This window comes from Hesperophylax consimilis, chromosome 11 (genome assembly GCF_061612785.1).
Source record: "Hesperophylax consimilis isolate HC1 chromosome 11, BYU_Hcon_1.0, whole genome shotgun sequence".
NCBI classification, from domain to species: Eukaryota; Metazoa; Arthropoda; class Insecta; order Trichoptera; family Limnephilidae; genus Hesperophylax; species Hesperophylax consimilis.
In genome coordinates, this window is record NC_142846.1 from 34,187,204 (window position 1) to 34,214,320 (window position 27,117).

Sequence of the window (27,117 nt, forward strand, 5' to 3'; positions counted from 1 at the left end):
AACTCGGTCTTGGTACACAGTCTTGCTTCATTCACATTCATACATCGTCTCACACATGCTATTCTGTTATTCCGACTATTTGACATGGCCCGACTCACATATCTGGTTCACTTGATCGTGCCGTGTATTCCTCGGCAGTCCACGACTGCTTGTACCATTCGCATTTGTGTCATATATTCTCCTTACACTCCTTTCTTTGTTCATTCGCTCTACGTGCCCAAACCATCTAAGCGCTCCTTTCGTAAATCTTACTCATTATGCTTACTTCAGTCTTACATTCTTTGGTAATCTCCATATTTCTCACATGATCATACATGGTTTTACCACACACGCCTCAGGGATCTTATTTCTACAGAATTCAGTCTACTTTCGTCCTTCCTCTGCCAGTTCCATGCCTCACTGCCATACATTAGGATAAGTACCAGCACTCTATTGTGGACTGCTAGCTTCGCTTCTTAGAGTATCCATAAGGATACTATTAAAAAATCATTTCTCTGAATACATATAAGTAGCTATTCTGGGGAAACTTCTTAAGGTAGATTATATTTATACTATTTTCCAGTGGTGATTCATAACTTTTCATGACTTTTGGTGAGATTGATAAACATTATTATTACAACAAGGTATTTTTTATAAATATAAACACATTATCTGGTAAGACGATATTTTTTGCAAAAAAGTTATTACCTAAATAGAATAAGAATCAGATTTTCCCTAAAAAAAATTCCATAACATCTACGAAGTTTCAAAATATTCAGTACATTTTTATGAATATCGGTGGATTTTAACTGGATTCGGTAGAATTTCTACGAATACCGGTAGATCGATTGCCGGATCCATACGCTCGCTGAGTGTGCATAAGCAAAACAAGTAGGGCTCAGACTCTCGATGAGGGTTTCGATTTATTGGTTGACATCTCCAGAAAAGAATTGGTGATGCGTTTTATATTTTCACATAATTATAATTCTTCTTTAAATACTGCATCTTCCACTTGTTTGCCCTTGGCGCGTTATACTTTTTTTTTTAAATGGCACATTTTTAACCGGCGTGCTCGCTCTCTCGCTCTCCACTATTCACGCGTTTATGGGTGTCCTTTGCACTCACCCTCCACTTTAAAATTAATTCAAATCAGGTCAGTTGCATTCGATCTTCTGAGAAATGATGTGCGCAAAAGTATATACAGGTTGGCATTGATTGCAGAAATAAATTTCTAGTGCGGCCTGGCACTTTACAATAAATCAAAACCCCCATCGAGAGTCCGAGGTCTAATAACAAGAAATTTCTAATTTACAAAATGTGATACATTTTCGAGAAAGTCAGAGAGTACAGAAGTTGGCACAACTGAATCTGTTGATTCTGACATCACTGGTCACAAAACTCCACAAGTCAACATTTCATTGTGCTTTTATATGGGGATTTATTTATCATTAAAAACAATACAGGATTGTAAACTACATACCATTTAACATTACATATATATATACAGGGTGTATCGGCACTAACCCGACAAACTTTAACCAGCTATTCCTTAGCACATTTGGAGTAAAAAATGTTATGGGCACTTTGCTGTCCGGTAGCATTTTTTTTTCAATTAAAAACAAAAAAATTAAAAATTTCCACACTACATCACTGTCATTGGCATTGCTTTTCGTGTTCAACAGCTGTTATAAGCAAGTATGTCGAAAAGCGTTTTCGCTCTTTCGCACACACTAAATAATAAAATAGTTTTACCTACCAATAAAACTTATATTATGTACCTAACCTCATTTAAAACCTTTATTGAGAGAAGCATTCTCAAATTCCCTTTCGCGTGGCACTTTCCCGCTCTTTTTCAGCACCTTATGTTGGACAAGTGGTCACCAGATGCTACACAAAAGTAAAGCGTCCCCTATGCGACTTTTGTTTACGGCATTCTTTCTCATTAGTTCTCACCAGGCAGTGATTGCCTAGGTTTTAAATGAGGTTAGGTACATAATATAAGTTTTATTGGTAGGTAAAACTATTTTATTATGTAGCCTGAACCGTCATTTAAAACCTTTATTGAGATCTGTTTGTTATCGACTGGTGACCACTAACGCTAATGTGATCTATTATAATACGTCAAAAACTGGAATACCTACTCACGTGTTACAGTGGGTGGAATAGGGAGGCTACAGACAATGCCCTATTTACCTCTAGGGGAGTATTAACTTCCCTTCTGTAGAATTTGGCAAAGGTGTCCCGGCTCCTCCAGTTCCCTCGAGCCAGGATGTCATCCAATCTAAAATTATCCAGCCAGTTAAGTGACGCCACTGCTGCCCGTACACTTCCCGGGGCAGCTGTGATCTTAGCTTCTTCTAGAATTGTTTTGACCCAACGGGCGATGACTGTTCTTGAAGCTGCCTTAACTGCTCCCGATGTAGTGATGAAGAGTTCTGTTAAATTCTGCTTTGTTTCCCTCCGTTCTTTGGAGGTTTCAATCAGTTTCTTAATCCAGTATGCTGGGTCTATATTTGGCTGATTTCCGTTTCTCAACCTCCAACCTGACTGTTGGTATGTAGCAGAGTCAGTTTTGGATCCGAAAACTGGCCATAACGAGACCCCTTCCTCATTTATGAATAGTTTGTCTGGCGAACACTGTAACAAGGTCAGGTCATGCACTCTTCGTCCCGAAGCTAACAAAAGTAAAGTCGCTGCCCTTCTCGAGACTTCAAAGAGACTCAACTTTTTGGGTGGGTTAGCTTCTAACCAGGTCAACACCATTCTGGGATCCCAGATAGGAGGCTTAGACAGTTTAGGATGCTTTAATGCTGCGGCTTTGAGAACTTGTCTGACTAGAGGGTGTGAGCTTAGGTTTCCTTCTTCCGGGCTACTGAAAGTTGTTACTACCGATTTATGGAGTCGAATTGTGCTGGGAGAAAAATTGTCTTCTAAACTAAGATCTGTTAAAAATCTTGCCAGGTTACTTCCTGTAGGGACATTCGGGTTTACCCCGTGATTTAATGCCCACTTTTGCCACCTAAGCCATGCCGGTTTATATGTTTTAAGTGTGGATTCTCTCCAACCTGACTTTAAAAATTCTTTCTGTTTGTCCGACCAATCTGTTAATGACTGACTCCACCCCGGCACTTCCACACCTCCAAAATAAAATCCTCTACTTGTGGAGGGGGTTTCAAGGTTCTGGTGTCTATCAGCACTTCTGTCAGGTTCATTATGGTGAAAGGAGGGCTCGTCGCTCGACTTTTCAAGTCTGGTCTCCAGAATACTTTCTTCCATCTCGGGGCTACAATCAGGTATAGGCCCTTGGCCCGGTTGAGGTGTGCGAGAACTCTCGGCATGAGGCACGGAGGGGGGAACACCCAAGCTAGAGGAAAATCCCACTCTCGAGTCCAAGCGTTGACAAAACTTGCCTCTTTGTCGAATACATTTAGGGACACATAATCTTCTACAACGTGAGCTGTCTCCGATGCAAACAGGTCTATAGTTGGTCTCCCCCATTTTGCAAAAATCAATTTTGTTGCTGCTGGTAAAAGATGCCACTCCGGAGGTTCGCGTTTTCTGGAGAGTTGATCTGCCACCTCGTTGAACCTTCCTGGTAGGTAGTGAGCAGACAGTGAAATGCGATACGTGTCTGTCATCTGAAGGACTTGACGAGTCGCTTCGAGCAATGTCTTGGATCGTGTGCCGCCTTCGTTGCGAAGGTACGCAACCACCGATTTGTTGTCTGACTGGATCAGGAGACCCGAGTCTGACAGCTCTGGCCCGTGAGGAGTAAGTGCTGCCAGCACGGCGAGCATTTCCTTGACATTGCTGTGGAGAGGTTGCTGTGTTTGGGACCAAGCTCCACTCAATCTGAGGTCGTCTAGCTGCGCACCCCATCCCCAGTCCGAGGCGTCGGTCGTGAGGGTATGACGAATCACTGCTTGATGCATTGGTGACCACGTCTGCAGGGACCTGCTCCACCATCTCAGCTCCTCTATCGCTGTTCGAGGAATGGGATGGAGTCGTCTCGGTTTGAATGCAGGCAGCTTGCGACTGGCACACTGTAACATGCGAAGGTTAAGCCTGCCTCTATGAATGGCGAAACTAGCAAAATTGAGGGTACCCAAGAGGCTCTGGGCCTGCTCAAGTGACCACCTTCCTAGATTAATGTATTGTTTCAGTAAATTTGTTATTTTCGCTATTTTAGTTTGCGGGAGGCCTTTTAAGCCGTCCCTTGAATTCCATGAAATTCCCAAATATTCAATTTTCTGAACTGGACACAGAGTGGATTTACTGAATTGTATTATCCACCCAAGAGTTTGTAACATTGAAATAGTTTCGAATGTATGCATTTTCAATATATTTTCATTTTGATGTACTATCAAAAAATCATCTAGGTAAACAATTATTCTGAGACCTTTGTCTCTTAATTTTTGCGCTATCCAATTGGTAAGTGAAGCAAAAACCTTTGGAGCTGAGGCTAGTCCAAAAGGCAAACATGTCATTTGAAGCAGTTCTCCATTAAAAATCAGTCTCAAAAAACGGCGATGATTCTCATGAATTGGAAGGTGAAAGTAGGCTTGAGAAAGGTCCACTTTAACCATCCAGTCGCCTGGTTGAATAAATGTTGCAACCTTATTAACATTAATAAGTCTGAATTTGCTAATAGCTAAGAAATTGTTCAAACGACGAAGGTTGAAGACCGGCCTAAATGACCCGTCTTGCTTCGGTATGAGAAACATCCGTGACAGAAAGGAAGGCGATATTGAAGCTGATTCCAATATCTTTTCCTTTTTCATTTTGTCTATTTGTCGTGTCATTTCGTCTGTGATTTGGGTTTTATAAGTTGAGCTTACCGTGTCTGCCACTATACTTAGAGGGGGTTTCTGCCGAAAGGGTAGCTTGTACCCTCGCAACATGGTTAGCAGTGCTGGTGGTGCTTCTAATTCTTCCCATTTGCTTATGAAGTGCTGCAATTGCCCCCCCTGAAACGCCTTCTCCGGATAGTCATAGCCTATCCTTGTTGCCAAAATTCCTTCTTGGTTTGGCTGGTCCCCTCTTGTCCGCACCTCTTGCATCTTGATTCGATCGCCCTCCGCGGGGGGCTTTGTTGTCTCGGAAGGGCTTGTTGTCCCGAAACGTCCTGCTTTCCCGAAAGGGCCTGCTCTCACGAAAAGGCTTCCTCACTGGCACTTTCTTGGGCATCTGCGAGCTGGTTGATGGCTGAGGGTCGAAGCTTGAATGTGGGAAGCATTTATCCAGTCCTCCCATCCGCTGAATCTGGGATTCTAGCTTCATTGGTTCAAAAAGATAACCCGCTGCTGGAGGAATATTTTTGACTGCCTCCCGTACGTAGCGGCTCTTTATCTCGTTAAGGATTGCATCCCTACGATGCTGGATCGCATTTGCTCTCCTTCCACAGACCATCTGCAGGACATCTTTGGTCACTGTCTGATATTGCGTATCCGGGGCAAATAGCGACTCCACTTTCTTGAAGAGGGAACCTGCTGACAATTCCTTGCCTTCCTCTGCACTCCAGTTTACCAGTTCCTGAAGAGATTTCTTGAGGCACTCATTTTGCTGCAACAGGGCATGGCTTAGTGACCCGCAAAATTTGTCAAGTGACCCCGCGTATTGCTCTGCCTTATTCAAATGCAGAAACTCTCCATTAACCTCCAACTGGTTGAACATGGGGTTGGCCAGGTATTTTCTTACGACCTCCCCATACCTTACTTCGTTCCATTCAGGCGAACCGAAGTGTTGTAAATCTTCGATTTTCTTTACGCGGTTTGCGTCCGCCTTAGGAACTGTAGGTTCCTTACACGTGGTTTCCGCCATCGATAGGTTTAATTCCTTGAATTCATGATTAGGATTTACTAATCCCATCCCTAGCGAAGATCGCGAATTTCTCTCCACGTGTATCTCTTGATCTTCCGATGATGCGTCCTCGTCGGAATCCAAGTTTCTCCTATCTTCGTATGTTTTAGCCGCCATAAAATCCTGAATAAACGAGCTAATGTGCTCCACTTGAGCCGTGAGTTTATCAATGCGATGTTTTTTCGTAGATTTGGTCGATTTCGGCAACTTTCGTTTCGGCTCATTTTGTTTTGGCAAAATGATCTTGTTAACTTCTTCTACCGTCATCTCTACCGAATCGGATGATGACATCTCGGAGCCACTCATTGTTAAATTGGACAAGAAACCAAAACACAAAACACAAGGTACACAAAACACAATGTAAATAAACAAACAACACAAAATGGCCGACGAACTTTTCCGTCGTGTTCACCACGTGTTTTATCTTTTTAAACAGTTAAAAATTATTTCTGTTTTAAAAATACTTCGAACAGCCTCGCTGTTATAATATAATGTATTATCTTGAAATAATTATTCACTTAAAATAATTATATACGGGAAAAATCGTTATAAATTCGGAGCTACTTCGCAACGACAACGCCAGCGACGGAATTTAAAACGCTAATGAGAAAGAATGCCGTAAACAAAAGTCGCATAGGGGACGCTTTACTTTTGTGTAGCATCTGGTGACCACTTGTCCAACATAAGGTGCTGAAAAAGAGCGGGAAAGTGCCACGCGAAAGGGAATTTGAGAATGCTTCTCTCAATAAAGGTTTTAAATGACGGTTCAGGCTACATAATATAGTTAAAAATGAGACGAATGGTGCCGTGCCATTTCGTTGTGATTATTAAAGTGCGCCAATATAGGTACACGTGCATTATTCAATGGAATTCGAATAAAATATTGCCAGATGGGTTTTCAAACTTTGACAAAGGATAAAACAGTGGTGACATGTGGTGAAAATATGAATAATAAATTTTTTATTAAAAAAATGGTGCCGTGCCATTTCGTTGTGATTGTAAAAGTGCGCCAATATAGGTACACGTGCATTATTCAACGGAATTCAAATAAAATATTGCCAGATGGGTTTTCAAACTTTGACAATGGATAAAACAGTGGTGACATGTGGTGAAAATATGAATAGTAAATTTTTTATTAAAAAAAAACGTTACCGGACAGCAAAGTGCACATAAGATTTTTTACTCCAAATGTGCTAAGGAATAGCTGGTTAAAGTTTGTCGGGATAGTGCCGATACACCCTATATTGTTGTATATTGGTACAGTAATTAAGAAACAATAATAGTAGGTATATAACCTGCTTCACCATGAATTTGTATTGAGGCAAAAAAATTTAACAAAATTAATTCATACGATATCTAGGTATGGTTTATAAATACATATTTATTTATTTATAATAAAATCCTATTTTAGTAGACAAATTTTACTCATCGTCAAACACTTACACATAATTTTTTTTGTTTTAAATGTTATTTTTGACATTTTCTTTACCATAATATGATTGTATTTTCGAATTGGTTTCAGCATCAAGGGATTTTAATTTAAATATTATTACACAGTCATCACGATCAGGGTGTTATAATTACCAGTATGTTGTTGACATAATGCATTGCATTTTTTTTAAGTAATGCAGCTTTTGGAGCACTGATAAGTTGTTTGTCAGGTCACGGAAGTATTTTTTGCACTTTTGTACAATACAATAACAGTAGTGACGAGTTGCTGACGTATTACCTAGTGTTCTTCAATATTAAAAGCTGTTAAACTTACCTCACACAGAACACCACAGATTTGGTGCAATTCGGGGAGACCTCAAAAATACAAACTTTTAAAATTATTTTGACTATTAAAACTAACTGATATTTAAGTAAAAAGGTGATGGTTATTTAAAAAAAAAAAAATAAGGACTGGCGTTCTTTATTGTGAAGAATAAAATTATTATGTATGAACCTCCCTCCTTTAGAAGATCTTAGGAACAAATTTGATCTCATTTGCTTTTTCAAAATTATTAATTCACTGGCTCTACTACAACTTTACCCTCTCAATATCCCTTCCCGTAGATTCAGAAATAATTAACTGCTCTTCCTCAATCATCATTCAATTAATTATGGTTACTAATCACCATTGTCCAGAATGTGCAGACTCAACCCAAGGCAAGGAAGGCTTGATTTGTTGGTACAAGTCTTAATGATTTTTGTCTGTCTTTGTCACACTTATCAATGCTGGTCCACCTATTTACAACACCTACAAAGTGGTGCTCTGATTACATGTTATTATAGTATTTGTTGTGGTTTTTAGGCAGGTAGTTTCTGCTTGACCGAACCCCTTTCGGGATCAGACGCCTTCTCGCTGAAAACAACAGCCAAAAAAGAAGGAGAACATTTTTTGATTAATGGATCCAAGATGTGGATCTCCAATTCTGACGTCGCTGGAGTATTCCTAGTCATGGCCAATGCTAATCCATCTGCTGTGAGTATTTTATCATTGATTGAGCATAGCAAAGTCCTGTTTTAACTCAACCGCTTTGCATTTAATCTGTGTGTAAATTTGTTCATACATTCCGTTTCCGTTTCAAGATGGTGGCCATTTTAATGGTTCAGTAGATTATATTTGAAATGTGAAATCGATCTGTTAGAGAGGGTATGGAGACGATTTACAAAAATACCAAAAGCTTGAAAAGACCGGCAATATGAAGAGACTTGAGTAACAATGATTACCAACGTTAAAAGAAAGAAGAAAAAGGGGTGACTTGATTGAGACTTTCAAAATTTTATCTGGACATTATAGTTGATATGGCACACAAGAAATCCTCTCCACCAACAAAGATGAAAATCACCGTGGATATGAAAAAAATTAATAAAACACCTTTTGCATCCAATCCTAGGAAACACTTCCTTGCAAATAGAGTAGTGGATGCATGGTACTAATAAAAATCTATTTAAAGCTCGATTGGATTCTTATTTGGAGAGAAGAAAGGATTAAGTATGTACAAGGATTTCTATGAGACTATGGAGAGATTTCTCTTCCCAAAAGCAAACAAATAAACTTAAATACATTTATTTGAATTTCACTTTTGTTTTAGTGAATGAAAGCAAATCTTGGAAGTGTAAATTAACCTAATTCCCGACATTTTATCTAGCTGAAAGTTAGCATATAGACTAGTTGTCGATGACAGTGCATTCTATCAACTTTTGGTGGCAATCATGCACACACAGGTGGACATATATACTCTGAAATCGGTTGACATTACAGCAGTTAATGTGTGCAATAAATCGGGATTTGGCTCGGTTGGTAGAGGTATCAACTCCAGTTCCTGGGTAGGAAGGTTCAATCTTCAGTCCAATATGTATTATATCGGAAAAAACTGTTTTTACAGGTCGATTTATTTTTTATCTGCTTAAATTTATTGTAGAATAAAAAAATCTTATATTGGTTATCGATTAGTTGTGGTCGTAGATCAGTAATACAGTGTGAAAGCCTATACAAGCTTTTTGAAACCATTATTGGAAAGAATGTTGGTATACAATATTTATGGTGTCTTACGATAATGCTTATATATATAATACTTTTCTAGGGATACAAAGGCATCACATGCTTCATTGTGGAAAGAGAAACGCCCGGATTAACAGTAGCCAAGCCCGAGAACAAACTGGGAATCAAGGCATCCGGAACGTGCATGGTTCACTTCGACAATGTCAAAGTTCACGAATCGGCCATCTTGGGAGAGTACGGGAAAGGATACCAGTATGCCGCTGGTTTCCTGAACGAAGGAAGAATTGGAATTGCTGCGCAGATGATTGGTCTCTGCCAAGGATGTATGGATGCTACTATCCCGTACACCATGGAGAGGAAGCAGTTCGGAAAGAAGATTTTCTCCTTCCAGGTAAAGGATTAAAATTAGTACATAGTTACTACCCGGCTTTGGTAGAGTTTCAACAAACTTGTATAGTGTTATGTACCACAGCTTTGTCATATTTTATACATTGAAGAGAAATCTTGATTTCTGTACGTTATCTCAGATTGACACATTTTGACTTACAAAAGTATAGTTGTGAGTAAGATTATGTTCTATTAGTTGATGTACTTATTATTAATGGTTTTTACAGGGAATGCAATTCGAAATTGCCAGAATTTCCACCGAGTTGGAATGTGCACGGCTTTTAACCTACAACGCAGCGAGGATGAGGGAGGCGGGTTTGCCTTTTGTCAAGGAAGCGGCCATGGCTAAATACTATGCTTCAGGTAAGAATCCATCTTAAAAAATGTAATTAATGTGGAAACAAAAAATACATATATATATATATATATATATATATATATATATATATATATATATATATATCACACCGCCTATTTGGCGACCAGCATGGGAAAATATGCATTTAAAGTGGCGACCACCGACATTTGGCGACCGATATACGGTTGCCACTTTGTTTTCTCAAAATTTTTACACAGTTCAATAATAGATGTCGTTACAAGCATCTCAGCGAAATTAGTCCTGGTCGCCAAATTGGGCTGGGGGTGCACGTTTTCGAATATTTAAGTTCCGGAGTCTGTCGCCAGGCAGCTTGGCGCTAGGTGATATACACAGCCACGTATTCCGCATTTCATTCCTGGCCTTTAGTGGCGACTGGGTATGACGAATTCTTAATTTCACAACAAGCCTTTAGTGGCGACTGGGTACGACGTATTCCGCATTTCATATCTAGCCTAAAGTGGCGACCTTTCATAACTAGACTAAAATGGCGACCGTGTTCGACGTATTCTGCGTTTTATTCCTAGCCGTTAGTGGCGACTGGAAACGACGTATTCTGCATTTCATATCTAGCCTGTTGTGGTGACCGTGAAGGGTACGTTTTTTTGCATTTCATAGCTAGTGGCGACAGGAAACAATGTTGCCGGTTCGTTTCAACTCGCGGTGGCTGGTTATTTGCGACGTTGCAGCACATGTTTTGCCAGTGGTCCCGAATGTCTTACTATTTCAAATGTATCTATTTTCAATTTAATACCGAGTATTGACGTCTGTACGTTTTAGAGTTTATTTGGCGACCAACCATTTGAATGTCTTGTTTACATACAGTATTGATTACTGTCGATACAATGAAAGCAACTCGTTCTAAATAGAAGTTAAAAAGCACAAATAGAAATTTAGAAGGTGGGTATGGGTAGCACTTCCCTGGAAACCATTTAATGACACAACACCCCTGACATAGGCCACACCAAGTGGTTGGCTACGTTTCGTGATTTAGCAGGTGTGTCTGTTTTCATGGGGTAATGTTTGCCCGGGTCTGGGTGGTGGGTGCGATGACTGTTTACAACCGGTTACCGCGGTCAGGGCCGCTTGGTAATGCCGGGGCCTGAGCCTCAGACTGACGACTGAGGGTGTGCTGCCCCATCAACTAGTTGGACAACTGTTGTGCCGGTTCGTGACCGAAGCGGACCCAGCAACAGAGTTCGGGGACATTTGGGGCGACCTCTCCAGCCGGATTCTCTCGGCTCATCGCCTTGCGCCGCAATGGGTGGGTTGGGTTCATACCAATCATCACTACTGTCCACTATAATCCCTAGTTTACTACACACCCCTCATACCCTTTTCTTCCCAGACCTTCCTTTCCCTTCATAACATTGCAGAAAAATGTACAAATAAGAAAACAATTAACTGGTAAACATTAAACAAACAACCATAAGGAACTCCAGTCCATTATTTTTATATTTTATTATTAAATTACAGCATTTTAATTCTATGGTATCATCTTCTTTGTATTCAATTTATTAAAATAAAAAAATTAAAAAAAAACTAATTTCAATTTCTCTACAAAGTCTCACATGGCGTCTCCAATAATACTAAACAATAGGTACGCATGTACCTAACAACTGTCTTTACAATACAATCACCTTTCTGAATGCTTCTGGTAATACTGGCAAGTATCTCAGATTTAAAGTAAAATACAAAATGATCATACAAACAAAAATAAATAAAACCGTTACATTGACAAGTTGGCGGATAACAAAATTCTTATTATTAATTCATAAATATAAATAGCATACTAGGGTTGTACTGCAATTATTTGTCATAAATTCACAAGTAATAAACTAGTTTTTTCGATCTTTTTATAGTTTTTTTTAAATCAAAATCGCATTCCAGGTTGTACTCCTAAGGGTAAGGCTCATTAACAATTTATTAGTATGTAATTTTATTTGAATAAATGTTAAAAATATAAAAATTGATTATTTTTTCGGTATGGAACGCATTGTTGTATTTTACATTGTTTTATATGGGAAAAATTATTTCGCAACGAGTGTTTCACATAACGAGTAAGATTCTGGAACGAATTAGTCTCGTTATGAGAGGTTCCACTGTACTTATATAACCACCCTTTACAAAATAGTTTTATTTTTATTTATTTACTTATTAATTGACGCCTTGAAGGCTTTTACATGAATACACGTTTACAAGGATACTTTATCAGGATCACAATATTAAGTGTATATAATTTAGTACATAACACTTGTTTAATTTACATATAAATGACATGGAACGTAATATTAGTCATTCTTGTTTCTTATTTTAAGCGGATGACATGAAATTATATAAATGCATTGACTCCGTAAATGACTGCAACCAGTTACAAGATGACATTAACAAAATTGAACAATATTGCGAAAACAATCAACTATTTCTAAACCTAAGCAAATGTAATGTCCAATTAATTATACTTACAAATTAAACCTTGTACCATTACAATGGGTAGAAACAATCAGATCTCTTGGACTAATACTACATTCTAAAATTTTATTTAAGGATCATATTGAAAATATTTTAGAAAAAGCTTATAAACAAATGGTCTTTATTATAAGCATAGCAAAGCCTTTCCCGTAGCACACACCCTAATTATGTTATATGTCATATGTAAGGTCACAACTTGAGTTCGCCGCAGTCATTTGGAATCCTCAATATCAAACATATGTATATTGATCGTATCGAAAATATCCAAAACAAATTTATAAAACACCTATCGTATCGCTTTAGTGATCATCGGTTTGACCCTATCGCTTTATATAAACGCATAAAAATCTATGATGCTTTATTCTTATACAAAATCGTGAACTGTCTTGTTCGTTCATCATATCTGTTAGAAAAGATTGCATTTCGTTGCCCCAAACAAAACACCAGATCGAACGATTTATTTAGAATATCTCACTGTAAATCCAAATACGCGCAAAACTCTATAATAGGACGTATGTGTGAAACTTCTAATACCTTACGAGATTTTCAACTTGAAATCAAATAAATTGCAACTCACTAAATTAATAATTAATAACTAAAAATACTTTTACTTTTGGGAAAATTATACTATTATGTGGAGGGAACTTTACTTCGTGTGGAGTCGAAGATACTTACGAATCTTTCAGGAAGGATCATGAAAATTTAAACAACTTGTTTAATTGGTGTATATGCAATAAACTGGCACTTAACATTAGTAAATGTCAAATAATAAGATTTTATAAAATAAAGAAACCGACAATTTATGAATACAATCTTGACAAAATTATATTAAACTCAGTAGAAACAATAAATGATCTAGGTATTATTTTCAACTCAAAACTTACATTTATTAGCCATATAACTAATATTATTAATAGATCAATGAAGATTTTAGGATTTATTATTAGAATAACCAAACAATTTTGTAACATTGATACTATTCGCATTTTATACATAACGCTAGTGAGAAGCATTTTGGAATATAACTCTACGATTTGGGCTCCACATTACAATATCCATATTCAAGCTATTGAAAAAGTCCAGCATAGATACCTTAGGTATTTTAATTTTAAATTAGGTATTCCAAGAGAATCCGTGGACTATAATTTTTTATTGAACTGGACTAATCTCGTAAATTTATCAGATCGCAGAAAAATCTGTGATCTATTAATATTATATAAAATAATTCACTCGGTCCTGGATACCCCTGATTTAATAGAACTAATACGATTTCATTGCCCTGGTCGCGCTAACAATAGACTGACTTTACCGTTCTACTATAATAACACACATACATTATCACATTATTACTCACCAATCAGTCGATTACACATTTTGGGAAATGAACATGCCAACATCGGCGACATTTATTTCTTAAAATTAGCGCAATACAAACATGCACTCAAAACTTATTTTTCCATAATGTAACGTTATATACGCAATATGGACATGTTGAAATGAAATGATGATATTTCTCATTGTTCTTTTTTTGTTATTTTTGGTTGTGATACACAAAATAATTGTATGTTATTTTTAAGTTTAAAACTACTATAATGTAATAATATTATTTTCTTACTTTGTACTCTATTATATGTTTATTTATAAAAGGCAGTATAGCCGTTTATGTATTTAAAATAAAATAAAATAAAATGTGTTCAGTGATGAAATCAAAAGTTCCTCGCACATTTAATAATTAATAAATTAACTGATTCGTTTGTCTTCCGTAGTTTGTTTTATTATTTTCAATTAGTACCTATAACCATGCGAAAACTCTATCTTTAATAATATTATGTACTTCTTTAACATTTCATGGAATTTAATTGGTCTATAACATATTCATGTTTATTGTTATATTTCACTGTACGACTATAAGTTTCCTAAATAAATTTAAATAAAAAACAATTTAAAAAAAATAAGTTGAAAATAAAAAGTAGGTACAATATAAGTGGGTACAGAGTAAAACAGAAATAATAATATAAAAGATATTGAACATGACGTTAGCAATGTAAATATTTTTTTCGGAAGATGCAAATTTAATTTTATTATGGTTCGGACGGTGATATAGCGGGTGGGACTTCAACACTTCTAATTTTAAGCTGCCATATAATGTTGGAGATTTATTGCTTTTCCTACTTGAGATAGACAATAGATAAGGGTTTCAGTAAGTAGTTTACCTAACACTTAAAAATAAGTCCTAAAAATGATATTTACAATGCAACATTTTAGAATTTCATAATATATTTATTGTTTTTGTGTTTAATTCGTAGAACTCCATTTAATTTTTTTATAAATTTAATTTAGATTAAATTTGATAATATTATTATTAAGTTCTGCAAGTGTTTTAGTTTTTTATTATTGTGACAGCTGTTTCGGCTTACAAGGCCATTTTCAAACCGAAACAGCTGTCACAATAATAAAAAACTAAAACACTTGCAGAACTTAATAATAATATTATCAAATTTAATCTAAATTAAATTTATAAAAAAAAAAAAAAAAAAAAAAAAAAAAAAATAAAAAAAAAATTTCATAATATAGTTGTAAGACACCGTGTTTATAAATATACCATGCCAAAAATATTACTGTACTTTACAATATAAGGCTATGACATTATTTGTGAACATGTGAGGATATAATAAATGTTTTTATGCTACTTTTAAAAAAGAAATGACGAATAAATATAATTCTTATGACAAAAACTATTTGGAATAGGAATTGTCGCATTCCGGAAAAAACAGATACCTAACTGAGTTTTGCAAATATTTTTGTATTTATTATTGTGACGGCTGTTTCGGGGTTCAAGTACTTATAAAATTTCAGCTACGCCACACGAAGGCAACTTATTTATATGATTTTATTTACCCCTTCAGTATTCTTATTTGTATGATGTTTTGGTGTTTTATTAACACACTTTGATCGGGTTATTTTTTCGCCGGCAGACCGCTGAAAATGGGCGAAAATAAAGGTCCCGTGCGAATTTCTTTAATTTGTTTTAAATCGCTATATCTTCGAAAATAATGGAAATATTTTAATAAAATTTTCTACATACTAACTCAGCATACCCAAGCTATAAAATTTCTAGCCGAAAACCAAGTATTATTTCTAATGCAACTTAATAAATCGAAAACAAAATCATTGTTGGGTCATTAGGGTTCAATTTTTAAAGTATAAACTAGGTTTCAATTTTATAAAATTAAAAATTATTATATTTTCACCAAGCCCAAATCATTATAAAAACAAAAACAATTGCCACATCACTAGTATCGTCAGAGTAACACATTATTACCCATTCAAATACCACGTGTGCAATTGCCACCCAAAAAACCATCGGAACATGCTAATAATATTGGTTATTTTTTAAAATGAAATTTAAAATAATCTCCTCGGAACACAACCGTAGGACAATTTGCTTTTTAAAAACTGCTATGCACTTGTAAATATTTATTATGGTCCGCCTTACTGTGTTCGCCGATACCTGCTTTTGTTAGATGCGCCAGACACTCGGTAGTTGAGTGGGTGCGGAACCGAGATAGAGAGATTTGTTTCGAGTTCCAGGGACATAAAAACTCTCGTTCCAGGAATTGAACTATTATAATAACAGAATATGTTATCTAAATTACTTATTTCATTGTACTTCAAACGCAATACCTATCAAGTGTCAGGTGTTAATAATATAGGTCATTTTAGTTGAAATATCGATGTACACAAAAGACTCCAAGATAAATACTAAAAAAAGACTTGCATTACAATTTGATAATTACGTACGTATAGTTGGAACCTTTACAGAGAGATTGGTTTATAATATTCATATAAAAACATCGGATAATTTCTTCTTTTCTGCCATTGAAATGAGGCGGGCGCAGAAGGTAGAAATACACTTCCGACGTTAAGCATCAATGGACCGAACGCGAACGGGAAGAACTACCCTTCCCGATTAAAGTGTGTTAAGCTAGCTTGGAATGGCTTTAGCTGTGTTTGGTGACCAGAACTGAATATCCTGGTACTTCCCCACCTTCCTCTTCCTCGTCTCATTCCCCTCACCTACCTTCAGTCTCACAACATTCCCCAATTGGGGATAGGCCATAGTCTCACTGACTCCAGACGGGAGCGATTGAGACTCTTGTGTGGTATTCAATTAAAAAATGTACTAATAGACGTAAAAAGTAGAAGAACAAAATAATATAACTGGAAGTGGGTGTACAAGCGTCCTGAGGGGTTTTACATGTAGGTAGTACAATATTAACATCACAGAAAGTTTTAAAACAAAGTAAAGTTAGTAATAATAAAAATAAAACTATATTAGATAAACAAATACAACAAAAAAAAATTAAAATAACACAGCAAACAGAGAGGTTATTAATTTTCTTTTGAATTAACTTAATGTTTATAAGGTAAGGTTTATGCATAGCACAAAGGATTGCAAATTATTATAAGCAATAATTATTGTAAGGCTGCGGTTACACTTGGAAATTTTTTTTACCGTAAGTAAGTTAAGGCAAAATTATCTATCGAAACGTCACCTATAAAGTGACATGCTGCCAATGGGACTCGAACCCACGGCCTTCTGGTTACCGGTCAGCAGCTCTACTTCTGAGCTATGGCGGCTTATTTAATACCCGCCAAATTAGTCAATGTGTACTTAGTGTTCTGCAAGCAAAATTATTGCTTATTAATTTTTTTCTTACCTGAAAAAACCAACTTCATTTTTGTAGGTAAAGGAATTATAAGTGCTTAATTCTCCCACTTAAGGGCGTCGAGATATATGTCTTGATTAATTGACTAATTTGGTGGGTATTAAATAAGCCGCCATAGTTCAGTGGTAGAGCTGCCGACCGGTAATCAGAAGGCCGTGGGTTCGAGTCCCATTGGTGACATGTATTTTTTCTCGGGAGCTTTTTCAATTTGTAAGTTTTTTCTCTTACAATAATATTGCTTATAATAATTTGTAACCGAGAGGTTTACAAAAATCTTCTTTAATCATGGTTATTATCGGTTAAACTTGATTAATCTTAGTTTATCTTGGTTTATCTAAGTTAATCTTGGTTAATGTTTTGGTAGTCTTAGTTAATAATATGGGTATTCTTTGTTAGTAGCCTCCATACTCAAAAACTAAATACAAAAAACAAATATTAATATAAGTACACTGATGCTCGAACTCTGAATTTTGTAAAATAAATGGTTAAGCAACCTAACTTTTACTATTGTCTAATTACCTTGTCATAGTTACCTAAGATTATTTTTGAGAAATAGTTCTTTGCTAATTAGCGCCATGCACTAGTCACCAAACCTGCTGGAGTGTTATTTATTTATGCGACAATTTGTGTTTCCATTTTTAATTTTGTACCTATTCATGTATGGGATTTCAGCACTGTGCAATGCCGCGTACAGTTCAGACTTAATGAATCCACCCATAAGCGACACTTTGAACTTAAACTCTTGTCTCTAACTGCTCAAGGAAAACCTCCCTCTGCGGGTGTAAAACACTCAGCCAACCTCCAATCATACAGATGAGGTTAAGGAAATATCCGAAGAAAGAGTTGACTTTAATTAGGTAGGTAGGCAGCTGGGCAGGTAGGTACATTGAAAAAAATTGAAAAAATCGTCATAAATATCTTGCAATACTTAGTTTTAATAAAGTAGTGCGTATCTCTATTTGATAGCCTATTACTCTTGGAATTATTTGACTTTTACGTGCCTGAAAACTTGAGCAGTAGGTAGTCGTCATCATGACACGAATTGTTCAAGATACCAAACTGCAGAATAGATTTTCAAGCATAGCATAGCATGACAATATGAATTTTTCTATTGAATAATATTGTAAAAACAGTATATATATTTAATTACTCTAAATAACCTCAAAACTTGGTTCGTATACCTACCTGTATTCCCTAATGTGTTTATTGTTCTACATGAGAAATATTTTACGTATGCAAATTGCATTGTGTATATATCTACTGATTAATCTATTGATCAATACATTATTTTAGTAATTGTGGAATGATTTGCCGGCCTCTGTTTTTCCTCCCTCATGCATCATGGGTCTCTTTAATACCCATGTACAGTCTTTCCTCTCCTCAAAAAGACATGTTCAGGCCCAGAAGTAAATTATATTCCTCAGGGCCTCAATGTAAAAAATGGGTTTAAGTAAAGTAAACATTTTTTTCCTGCAATAAGTTATATCTTAGGCCCTTGAAGTGGTTTTTCACAAACACTCTACAAATAATCAAAATATTTTTTTTACTAGGTAGGTAGTTCCTACGTGCTTAAGTGTGAACAGTGTACACTAAGGACGGGTTGTTTCGGAGAATTTGAACAATTCATCAAATTTCAACGTTCATTTTCGGGTTCTGTGAAAGTCCTATTCAAGTTCTGTTACTATATGATTGTAGGCTAGTTGCTTGACAAAACTGAAATAAAAACAGAACTTGAAAAAATCTTTCACAGAACTTGAAAATGAGCGTTGAAATTTGATGAATTATTCAAATTCTCCGAAACAACCGGTCCTAAGAGTGCATAATAATAATTGGATAATATTTAGAGCATCGTATTTTGAAAAATCACCTCATGGGCGCTGAAACTATGGTATGGTGATACTATGGCATATCCTTACAACGACACCCTTCGAGGATTTTCAGGATTAGCATAACTGATGAATTAGCAAGTAACCTTCCCCAGGACTTGTTGAAATTACAACTAGCTTATGGCAGGATTATTCGTTTATTATATCTTAAAATATCACGTGACATTAATATTTTTTCAAAGACAGATCATTTATTTCATCTTATGTTGTTTTTTTTAAATGCCACACAATAAAGTCTTTTACAAATTTAGGTACGTTTTTATAGGTAAGTAGTGCAAAGTAGTATGACAAGTTTAAAGTACATAATATAATAATAACTGTGTAAAAAAAGTACATAAAAAATAAAATATGATACGTAAAAGATAGATATAATAGTACAATATTCTTTAATTGGCAAGTTGAAATCTGGGTAGCCTGTAGAGTCTACGAAGATTATTGTTATTTATGATGATAGAGAAATTATTATAAGCATTCCAGCTATTCTTTGAACACGTATCCTCAGTGATTTTCATATATTATTATGAAAAAGTGTTATTACACATAAAATAAATAAAACAATTTGTTGAGCACGAGACCACAAAAAAATTAAAGAAAAGCTAATAATCATGCGACAGATATAAATATATTAGGAAGATGGCCAACTATATAACAGATGGATAACTTTTTTTCAAAATAAATGCAAAAGATATTATTATTTGTCAGCATAATTCACATCGAATGACGTTATATGATAATAACAGGATATTATTGTAGTACTTATATTATGTAATCATTACATTTATCTTAATAATCTATGGCTTGTCATTGAAGTAAAATCATGTATTATTTCATAGTGCTTTCACACAAACAAAAGTATTGAAATCCGTAAGTCTAAACCTAAACTTTAGGTTGCACAGTTTACACCCGCGCTGTGCAAGCGGGTTCCTTTCAGAGCATCGGACCATCATAATATGATTATTTGCCGGAAATTAAAACAAAAATTATGTCCTAAATGAAAAGAAAAATGATTATTGACAGTAGATGTAATATGGACGATGGTCCCTTTACTTAATCAATTGTTTATGAAATTACTAACTCAACTCTTTTTCTTGTTAGAATGGTAGAATAGAGTCATAAAATAGGTACATAATATTCGTGATAATTACTAATATCAATGAACGAAATCGTTTTATCTAAAATCAGAAAAAATTGCAATCGCCCAACAAACATTTGGTAGGGCGCTAATGTCAGATGTTGTTAGCTTTGACGAAACCGATTCCAATAAATATAAGGGGGATCAATCAAATTAATAATAATATGACCATTACGTGATAATTTTATCCAACTCAGTTCTATCTAAACAATAACTTGTTTATTTACGGTGATAAGTTTATTGTTCGCCAAACAAGTTGAGAAAATGATTAGTTTACTAATGCGGATTTTGTGTTGTTTAGATATATAGAGAGATTATCTTGCCTTTATCGCGAGATTAATTTTAAAAGGGTTCCCAGATTTTAAAATAAAATTTTGAAACATATTTATATTAGATTAGCCTGGCTTTACACACAATTTTTAGAATTCGGATGTAGGTAGTAATTTTTATTTTATTCTTATCGTCAAGTATGCAAAATTTCATCAACATCGGAATAAAACTGTAGATTTGTATAAAAAGCCAAACCAAACATCTTTATATATTATGCATGTAGATGGATATATAGGCCCTGTCCCAATCTTTTTGTTTTTGTCGGATGTTTTGAAAACATTTTGTCGCTGAGATGACCGCCGCTAACTATGAAATTTGGCAAAATTTCATTGTTGTTTCTAAGCATAGAAAAATAATTACTTTTCTACCAACCTTACGGTTTCACTGTCAGTGAATTCAATTCATTTGGCTAATACCATTTGTTCCCACCCAGTCAAGGCCTGGCTGGTTTCATTGGCTGGCTAAGTCCTCCGTCACTGAATAAGCAACCAACATCTGCCGCTTATAATGACGGTAGTAGGAGATTTTTAAATAGTGATAGGTTTTACGAAATCCGAGAATGATTATCTTTCTTTTAAGAAATAAACCTTTTCGCAATTGTCGTCCATCGTAGAAAGGCAGCTACTAAGTCAGAATACTTATTGGTGACAAACATAACGCTAGAGCCAAAGCGGTTCGTTAAAATACAAGCCAAAATCGATAGTCAATTTTGACAGACGTGAAGGGAGATAATTACGTTATTTTCTGTTATTTCTAATATAAAATGTATCATAAAATCGTCCACCATTTTGAATTTTCGGAATGCTATTCTTTTAAAATTAAATTTGCATCATTCTAGACAAGCAAATTAAATTAATGTATTATGTCGTCAAATTAACCTTTGTTTGTATGGACTCGTCTTTTCAATGACAGCGTATCGTTATATACATAGGATATACACCGGTGCCAAATCAAGACCAAATCAAAAGGATTCTGAAAGCATCGGAATATAAACGTATGGCATACGGGAATATACGGAAGTCGTTAAATGTTCGTAATGAACGGACGCCTTATTAAAAACGTAATGTACTGTGATATTCGTAAGATATATGCGGTTACCAAAAGGGCAGCAATATGAGAGGGTGTCCAAAAGACTCTAAAATGTATGTACCTTGCAAAAATATGAATACCCTTAAAATACGATTTCTGGCAAATTCTGTTACGATCACTTTATTCTATAACTATATATAAGTGAACATTCACAGCGTTTTTGTTTCTAAACCTACCGTAAGTGGTGGTAGTCAAAAGGATGCGAAGTGAAAGGTCGCCACATCGGTAGCGGGATTTATATATATATATATATATATATATATGTATTATATATATATTTCTTGCCGCAAGGGAAAGGGTTTATCGTAATAATTTTAACCTTTAGGTAAACTCTCTTCTAATAACAATAGGATAATTTGTATTTGTGAAAATACAAATACAACTTGCTAGTTGCTAGGCATTATCATATTATGTACAGATACAGAAACATCAGGTCACTCCAGATTAACAATGTTTAACTTGCTATTATTTTGTTCAGAAATTGCTGAAAACACCAAATTATTATCAAATTAACGCTGGGAGTTCAAAGACAAAATATTGATTGGTTATTAATTGGCAGGTCACTCCAGATTGCATAGTATGTAATTATTATCTTGCCCAGTAATTACTGAAAATATGTTATTATTATCAAATTAACGCTAGGAGTGCAAAACAAAATATTTATTTATTATTAAGATGATTTGTTATCGTTTCATTGAGACGATGATGTCTGTAAAAGTGATGTTGTGTTTATATATTGCATCATTAATGTACCATTGATTGGGAAAGAGAAAGTGAAAATGCAATTAAAATTAAATTGTTAAAAGAGAAATGTTACTATGTACTGCAATATTCAGAATCTAGTGGTAGATATTCTCAGTATCGTCCCTGTCCTTGTGAGAGATCTTCTATCTATATAGAGAATCGAATGGTTTTTAGCAGTGCTTTTAAAAGTGACAGAACTTAAATAGCCATTACTTCTCCCTTTCCCCTTTCCCCTTCTCCTTCCTTCAGCATTACAACTAGGGTTGCCAGATGGTCCAGATAAAAAAACCGAACATTTTTTATCAAAGGGTCCCCCCTTTGATTTTTTGTTTGGTACAATTTGTTTAAAATCAAGGGATCCTTTGATAATCATAAACCCCTTTGATTTTGGCCAAAACAAACAGAAAATTTCTTATGGCGAACACAATAAAACACTTAGCAAACATTAAAACTTTTACTTATTATTACTTACTATTGGTAAGCAAAAAATCACTTTTTAACATATTTGGCACTAGATGCTATTGCTTTAAATAATCGTTTATTGCCTAAAATTGTATCTTTAAATTCAGTGCAATTGACATTTAAATTGAAGAAAACACATTATTCGATTTTTACGGTATTCACACCTAGTCGATTTCTTTCTTCATTCCATACATTACCCTTTACACTAAAAACTCTTTCTACAAAGGCATTGGAGACGGCAACAGTGCACACATATTGTACAATTTTCAAAAGATTTTGCTACCACGCCAAAATCGCTCACGGCTTTTGCTCTGTAATTACATAATTTATAATTTTGTCTCGAGAGTGAGGTATATATGTCGCGTATTTTCAAAAAAACCGGACATTCTATTGTCCGGTTTTCCAAAATTTTCTAGACCAGACAGCCGTTCGAAAAACCGTACTGTCCGGTCCAAAAGCGGACATCTGGCAACCCTACTTACAACATACCCCAAATTATAAACATCATATGCCCGCTGGCACTAGGCAGTTGGGACTGTTTATTTTATTTAAAGCTTATTGTAATTGCAGAGATCGCCCAAACTCTAACCTCCAAATGCGTGGACTGGATGGGAGGCGTTGGCTTTACCAAGGATTTCCCCCAAGAGAAATTCTACCGGGATTGTAAAATCGGAACTATCTACGAAGGTACCAGCAACATGCAGCTTCAAACAATCGCTAAATACATTGAGAAGGAATACACAAAGTAAATACTATTCCAGCCATAATATTGATATAGTACACCTAGGAATAATAATATTGAGTACTGTAATATTATTCATTAAATGCAGAAAAAATATTTTATTTTACACATAGAATATGGTATACCTATAAACGTATTAATTTTTTATTTTAATGTAATATGTTTAAAACATTTTTTTAATCTTTTTTTGTAATAATAATTATTATTGTATAAAACTTTATTTGTGCCATATAAAAATATTTTAATAAAAAAACTCATTCCTCATTGCAATATATTTTACTTATGTGTGACTGGATAATTTACAATATCTCTGAAAATGTGGCAGAGAAAATAATAAGAAACAATAAAAGATGATTGCGATAAGAGGAATATACATGATAATGTATATATGTATAATAATTTGCAAATCTTAGAGTCCTAATCCAAGATGAATGGGTTTCTAAATAATGTTATTATGTAGAACACCCTTATTAAAATATTGTGCAGGAAATTACTTGCAATCTGCACAAGAATTCACAATAACAATTTTTGTAGTTAGACTAACATTTTTTTAAGAATTTCGGTAACCTCAGGCAGTCTACTTAAATATAGAAATAATGAAGTTGACATTATGATGCCTTATAACAGTTTTATTACAGTCAGACTTGGGAAGTAGTAACGATGGAGTGCAAAGTTAGCTGGTGACCATTGGCAGGCAGAGAAAGAAGGGGCAGCTATTTTTTACCTGCAGTAATAATAAAACATATTGGTCATAAATTTTGAATTGTGAAGTTATTGGTCATACATCATACCACTGCTATATTAGACTCAAGCTGACCAGATACTAGCCATGTATCAACTCTTATATTGAACTGAAAGCATGTTTTATATAGGATGGCCTTTGAATCAATTTAAAAAAAAATAATCTTCACTAATTAATTTGTAATCACTTATATAAAAATTCAAGAACACAATGAAACAAAAATAAAAAAATCAATGAAATAAGAAAAGATGTTTATGTTGGTATTTATTTATTTAACAACGTTCAAATAATATTCTTTTTATGAGAAAACAAGTGTTTGTATCTCTTCCAGAAACTATAACATAATCTAGTGGCTAACGATATCTTTAATATAATACAAGTCAACATGTTGAGAGAGCTGATGCTCAACGATCTTTAAAGGGATCTTGAGGAAGCTTAAATCCAACTAACCTGGCCGTGTCTTCAACGGTCCTCTCACCTTTGCCGGTGTACTCCTTGTTAATCTCTAGATATCTCCGTATGCTCTGTAAGTAGAAGAGATAAGTGTGGGCCAGATACTTGGCTTCCTCCTGCGCCTTGCACAGCTGCAGATCAGTTGTCTGGTACTTCCTGCACTCACCCAGAATGTACCTCACTACTGGCTTATCTTTTATTTTTTTATCGAAGCTGGCTTTTCTAATTTCTCCCATAAGCATCCTCACCAGCTTTAGGGTGTGTGGCATCTTAGCCATGTTTTAATTCTTCCAATGGCCCCGATTAAACTGACAACAAACAAACAACAACACTGTAGTTTGAGCTTACGCAATGTGTAGTTTCTGTATTAAGTTGGCGGTTATGAACTCTGTACCGTCTTCATATTCCGGTTCTGTTTCTTGTTTTATCCAAAAGTTATCTGTGATGTTTTTTAGTGAATCAGGGGGAAATATGTGGATTGATGTATCGTTAAAAATGTCATTAAACTTAAAACTGTTAACTAAACTAAATTCTTGGACATACGAGAATATGTTTAATATGTAGGGGACGTTGCTATTGAGCTCTTTCTGCGGCTGAGATTCGATGAGTGATATGAAGCTATTGCATATAAGAATGCAGTTCTTGAGGCTGACACCCCAGTTGTGCCACAAGAAGTTATTAGTCAATTGTTTTGGACAGTGCGGTAGGTAAACGATTGTTAAACCTTCGCTGCTTAATGTATGTTTCCCTTCTTCATTATTTTCGATGAGAGTAAAGTCCAAACCCTTTAATATTTCACATTCATCACTATAGAAAATAGGGTCATGCAGTGAGCACTTCACTTTAAAATGTTCTTTTAGGCACAGCACTAACGCAAGTTGATATCGTGAAATTGTACACTCACCTATATGACCTAGCCCCAAACAAAGGATGTCAACAACTTTAGAATGTTTTAAAACTTCTAAACCCTCCTTTAGAGTGATAATGAAGGATTTGTAATAGTCGGATACCTCCAAATCTTCTTTTGCTGAATTTAAGCGCCTGCAATGAAAAGAGATATGTTTTATATTTGGAATTGTTTGTACAGGATATATTCACTGGTATAAAGGATCAAACCGAATTAAAAATATCGAAAAGGCGAAAAGAGCATTATCACAACATTATGTTCAGCGCAAACTGTCAAGTTACGTAATTCGTAACCTAACCTTCAAAGACAGATTAGTGGCATACTGTCATATTGAAAATCAAGAGTAAACCTATGTCAGTTACAATGTGCGCAATATTTGTTTTTCAAAATTCAAAGCCGATTTGCAAGCGGTATGGTTTTCAGATAATTCATAACCTAAAAATAATTGGGACGACAGAAACAATTTGTGAACAATTTATCTAACCTGAGAGCAGTTCCAGAATCAATTAAACAATCTTCGAAAACGCCACCGGTAACAAATGGAGATATCTGTTTATTATTTTTAGATTTTCCCTTCCGTCTTTGACGGACAACACGAAATCCGTCAGATGAAACATTGTTGGCAGACATTTAAAATTACCTAAATAAAAATTCAGTTCCTACCTAGCCATAATATTTTTTCAGCAACGGGTACTTACTTACTGATTATTTATTTGTTAAAAAATAAACCGAATCTTATTTTTCGGTGCAGATCTTGAAAACTTATACTGCGCATTCGGGGGAGTCGCAATTTTGTTATAATGATTGATCATTTTTACCGCCAGACCATAGACCTAAAAAGCCTTGGACAGAGCTTTAGTGCGATTTTGTATGAATGGCATTGAAGCCAAATCTGGGGTGAGGGGAAATTTCATGGCAGCCATCTTTTGTGACAAACCTTTTTAAATTATTTGTATGCAAAGTGGTGCATAATGAACAATTATAATTTTTTTGAAGGAAACAAACAATTAGGGGTGTGACATTATATATTAAATGAAAATAACACACTTTGTAATACACCACTTTTGTATTGAATTAGTTTGGCATATCTCAAGCTTCATGGGCTATTATATTAACTAATTATAATTACATGCAGACACATAGTAGTCCAGTCAAGATGTACATCCGTGCTTGCAAAAGGTCCAGTCATTCTGAATTTTTTATATGTTGTTAGGACCTAAACCAGTATTAAAACAAAAATTTTGCAACTTCGAAAGTGCTGTGCGAGCGGCGGTGGACCTAAAAAACCAGGAAATTTTCGGATTTTTTTCAGTTTTTGCTCAATATCTCAGTAAAGGAAG

At 35.2% G+C, this 27,117-nt stretch overlaps 3 protein-coding genes across 5 annotated transcripts in view; 1 reads left to right on the forward strand and 2 right to left on the reverse strand.

Annotated features, from left to right (window-relative positions):
- Positions 1-23,939, forward strand: part of LOC149420081 (short/branched chain specific acyl-CoA dehydrogenase, mitochondrial) — a 38,197-nt gene extending 14,258 nt beyond the window's left edge. The window contains exons 5-8 of the mRNA XM_089637473.1: positions 8,132-8,302; positions 9,408-9,716; positions 9,940-10,075; positions 23,504-23,939. Coding sequence (XP_089493599.1) covers positions 8,132-8,302; positions 9,408-9,716; positions 9,940-10,075; positions 23,504-23,682 — 795 coding nt within the window. The 3' untranslated portion in view covers positions 23,683-23,939. The remainder of the gene's footprint in view (positions 1-8,131; positions 8,303-9,407; positions 9,717-9,939; positions 10,076-23,503) is intronic.
- On the reverse strand, positions 2,952-5,040 carry LOC149420082 (uncharacterized). The gene is made up of 2 exons (XM_089637474.1): positions 4,818-5,040; positions 2,952-4,022 (listed from the first exon to the last, which is right to left on the reverse strand). The coding sequence occupies exons 1-2, from the start codon at positions 5,037-5,039 to the stop codon at positions 3,084-3,086; spliced, it is 1,161 nt and encodes a 386-aa protein (XP_089493600.1). The 5' UTR covers position 5,040; the 3' UTR covers positions 2,952-3,083.
- A 177-nt stretch (positions 23,940-24,116) lies between the features above and the next one.
- On the reverse strand, positions 24,117-26,884 carry LOC149420083 (protein FMC1 homolog). 3 transcript variants are annotated; one of them, XM_089637161.1, is made up of 3 exons: positions 26,262-26,869; positions 25,775-25,911; positions 25,042-25,178 (listed from the first exon to the last, which is right to left on the reverse strand). In XM_089637161.1, the coding sequence occupies exons 1-3, from the start codon at positions 26,405-26,407 to the stop codon at positions 25,174-25,176; spliced, it is 288 nt and encodes a 95-aa protein (XP_089493287.1). In that variant the 5' UTR covers positions 26,408-26,869; the 3' UTR covers positions 25,042-25,173. The 3 variants fall into 3 exon arrangements, with proteins under 3 accessions (XP_089493286.1, XP_089493287.1, XP_089493285.1); XM_089637160.1 differs by lacking the exon at positions 26,262-26,869 and having other exon boundaries at positions 24,117-25,178; XM_089637159.1 differs by having other exon boundaries at positions 25,074-25,911; positions 26,262-26,884.
- Positions 26,885-27,117: the final 233 nt, after the last annotated feature.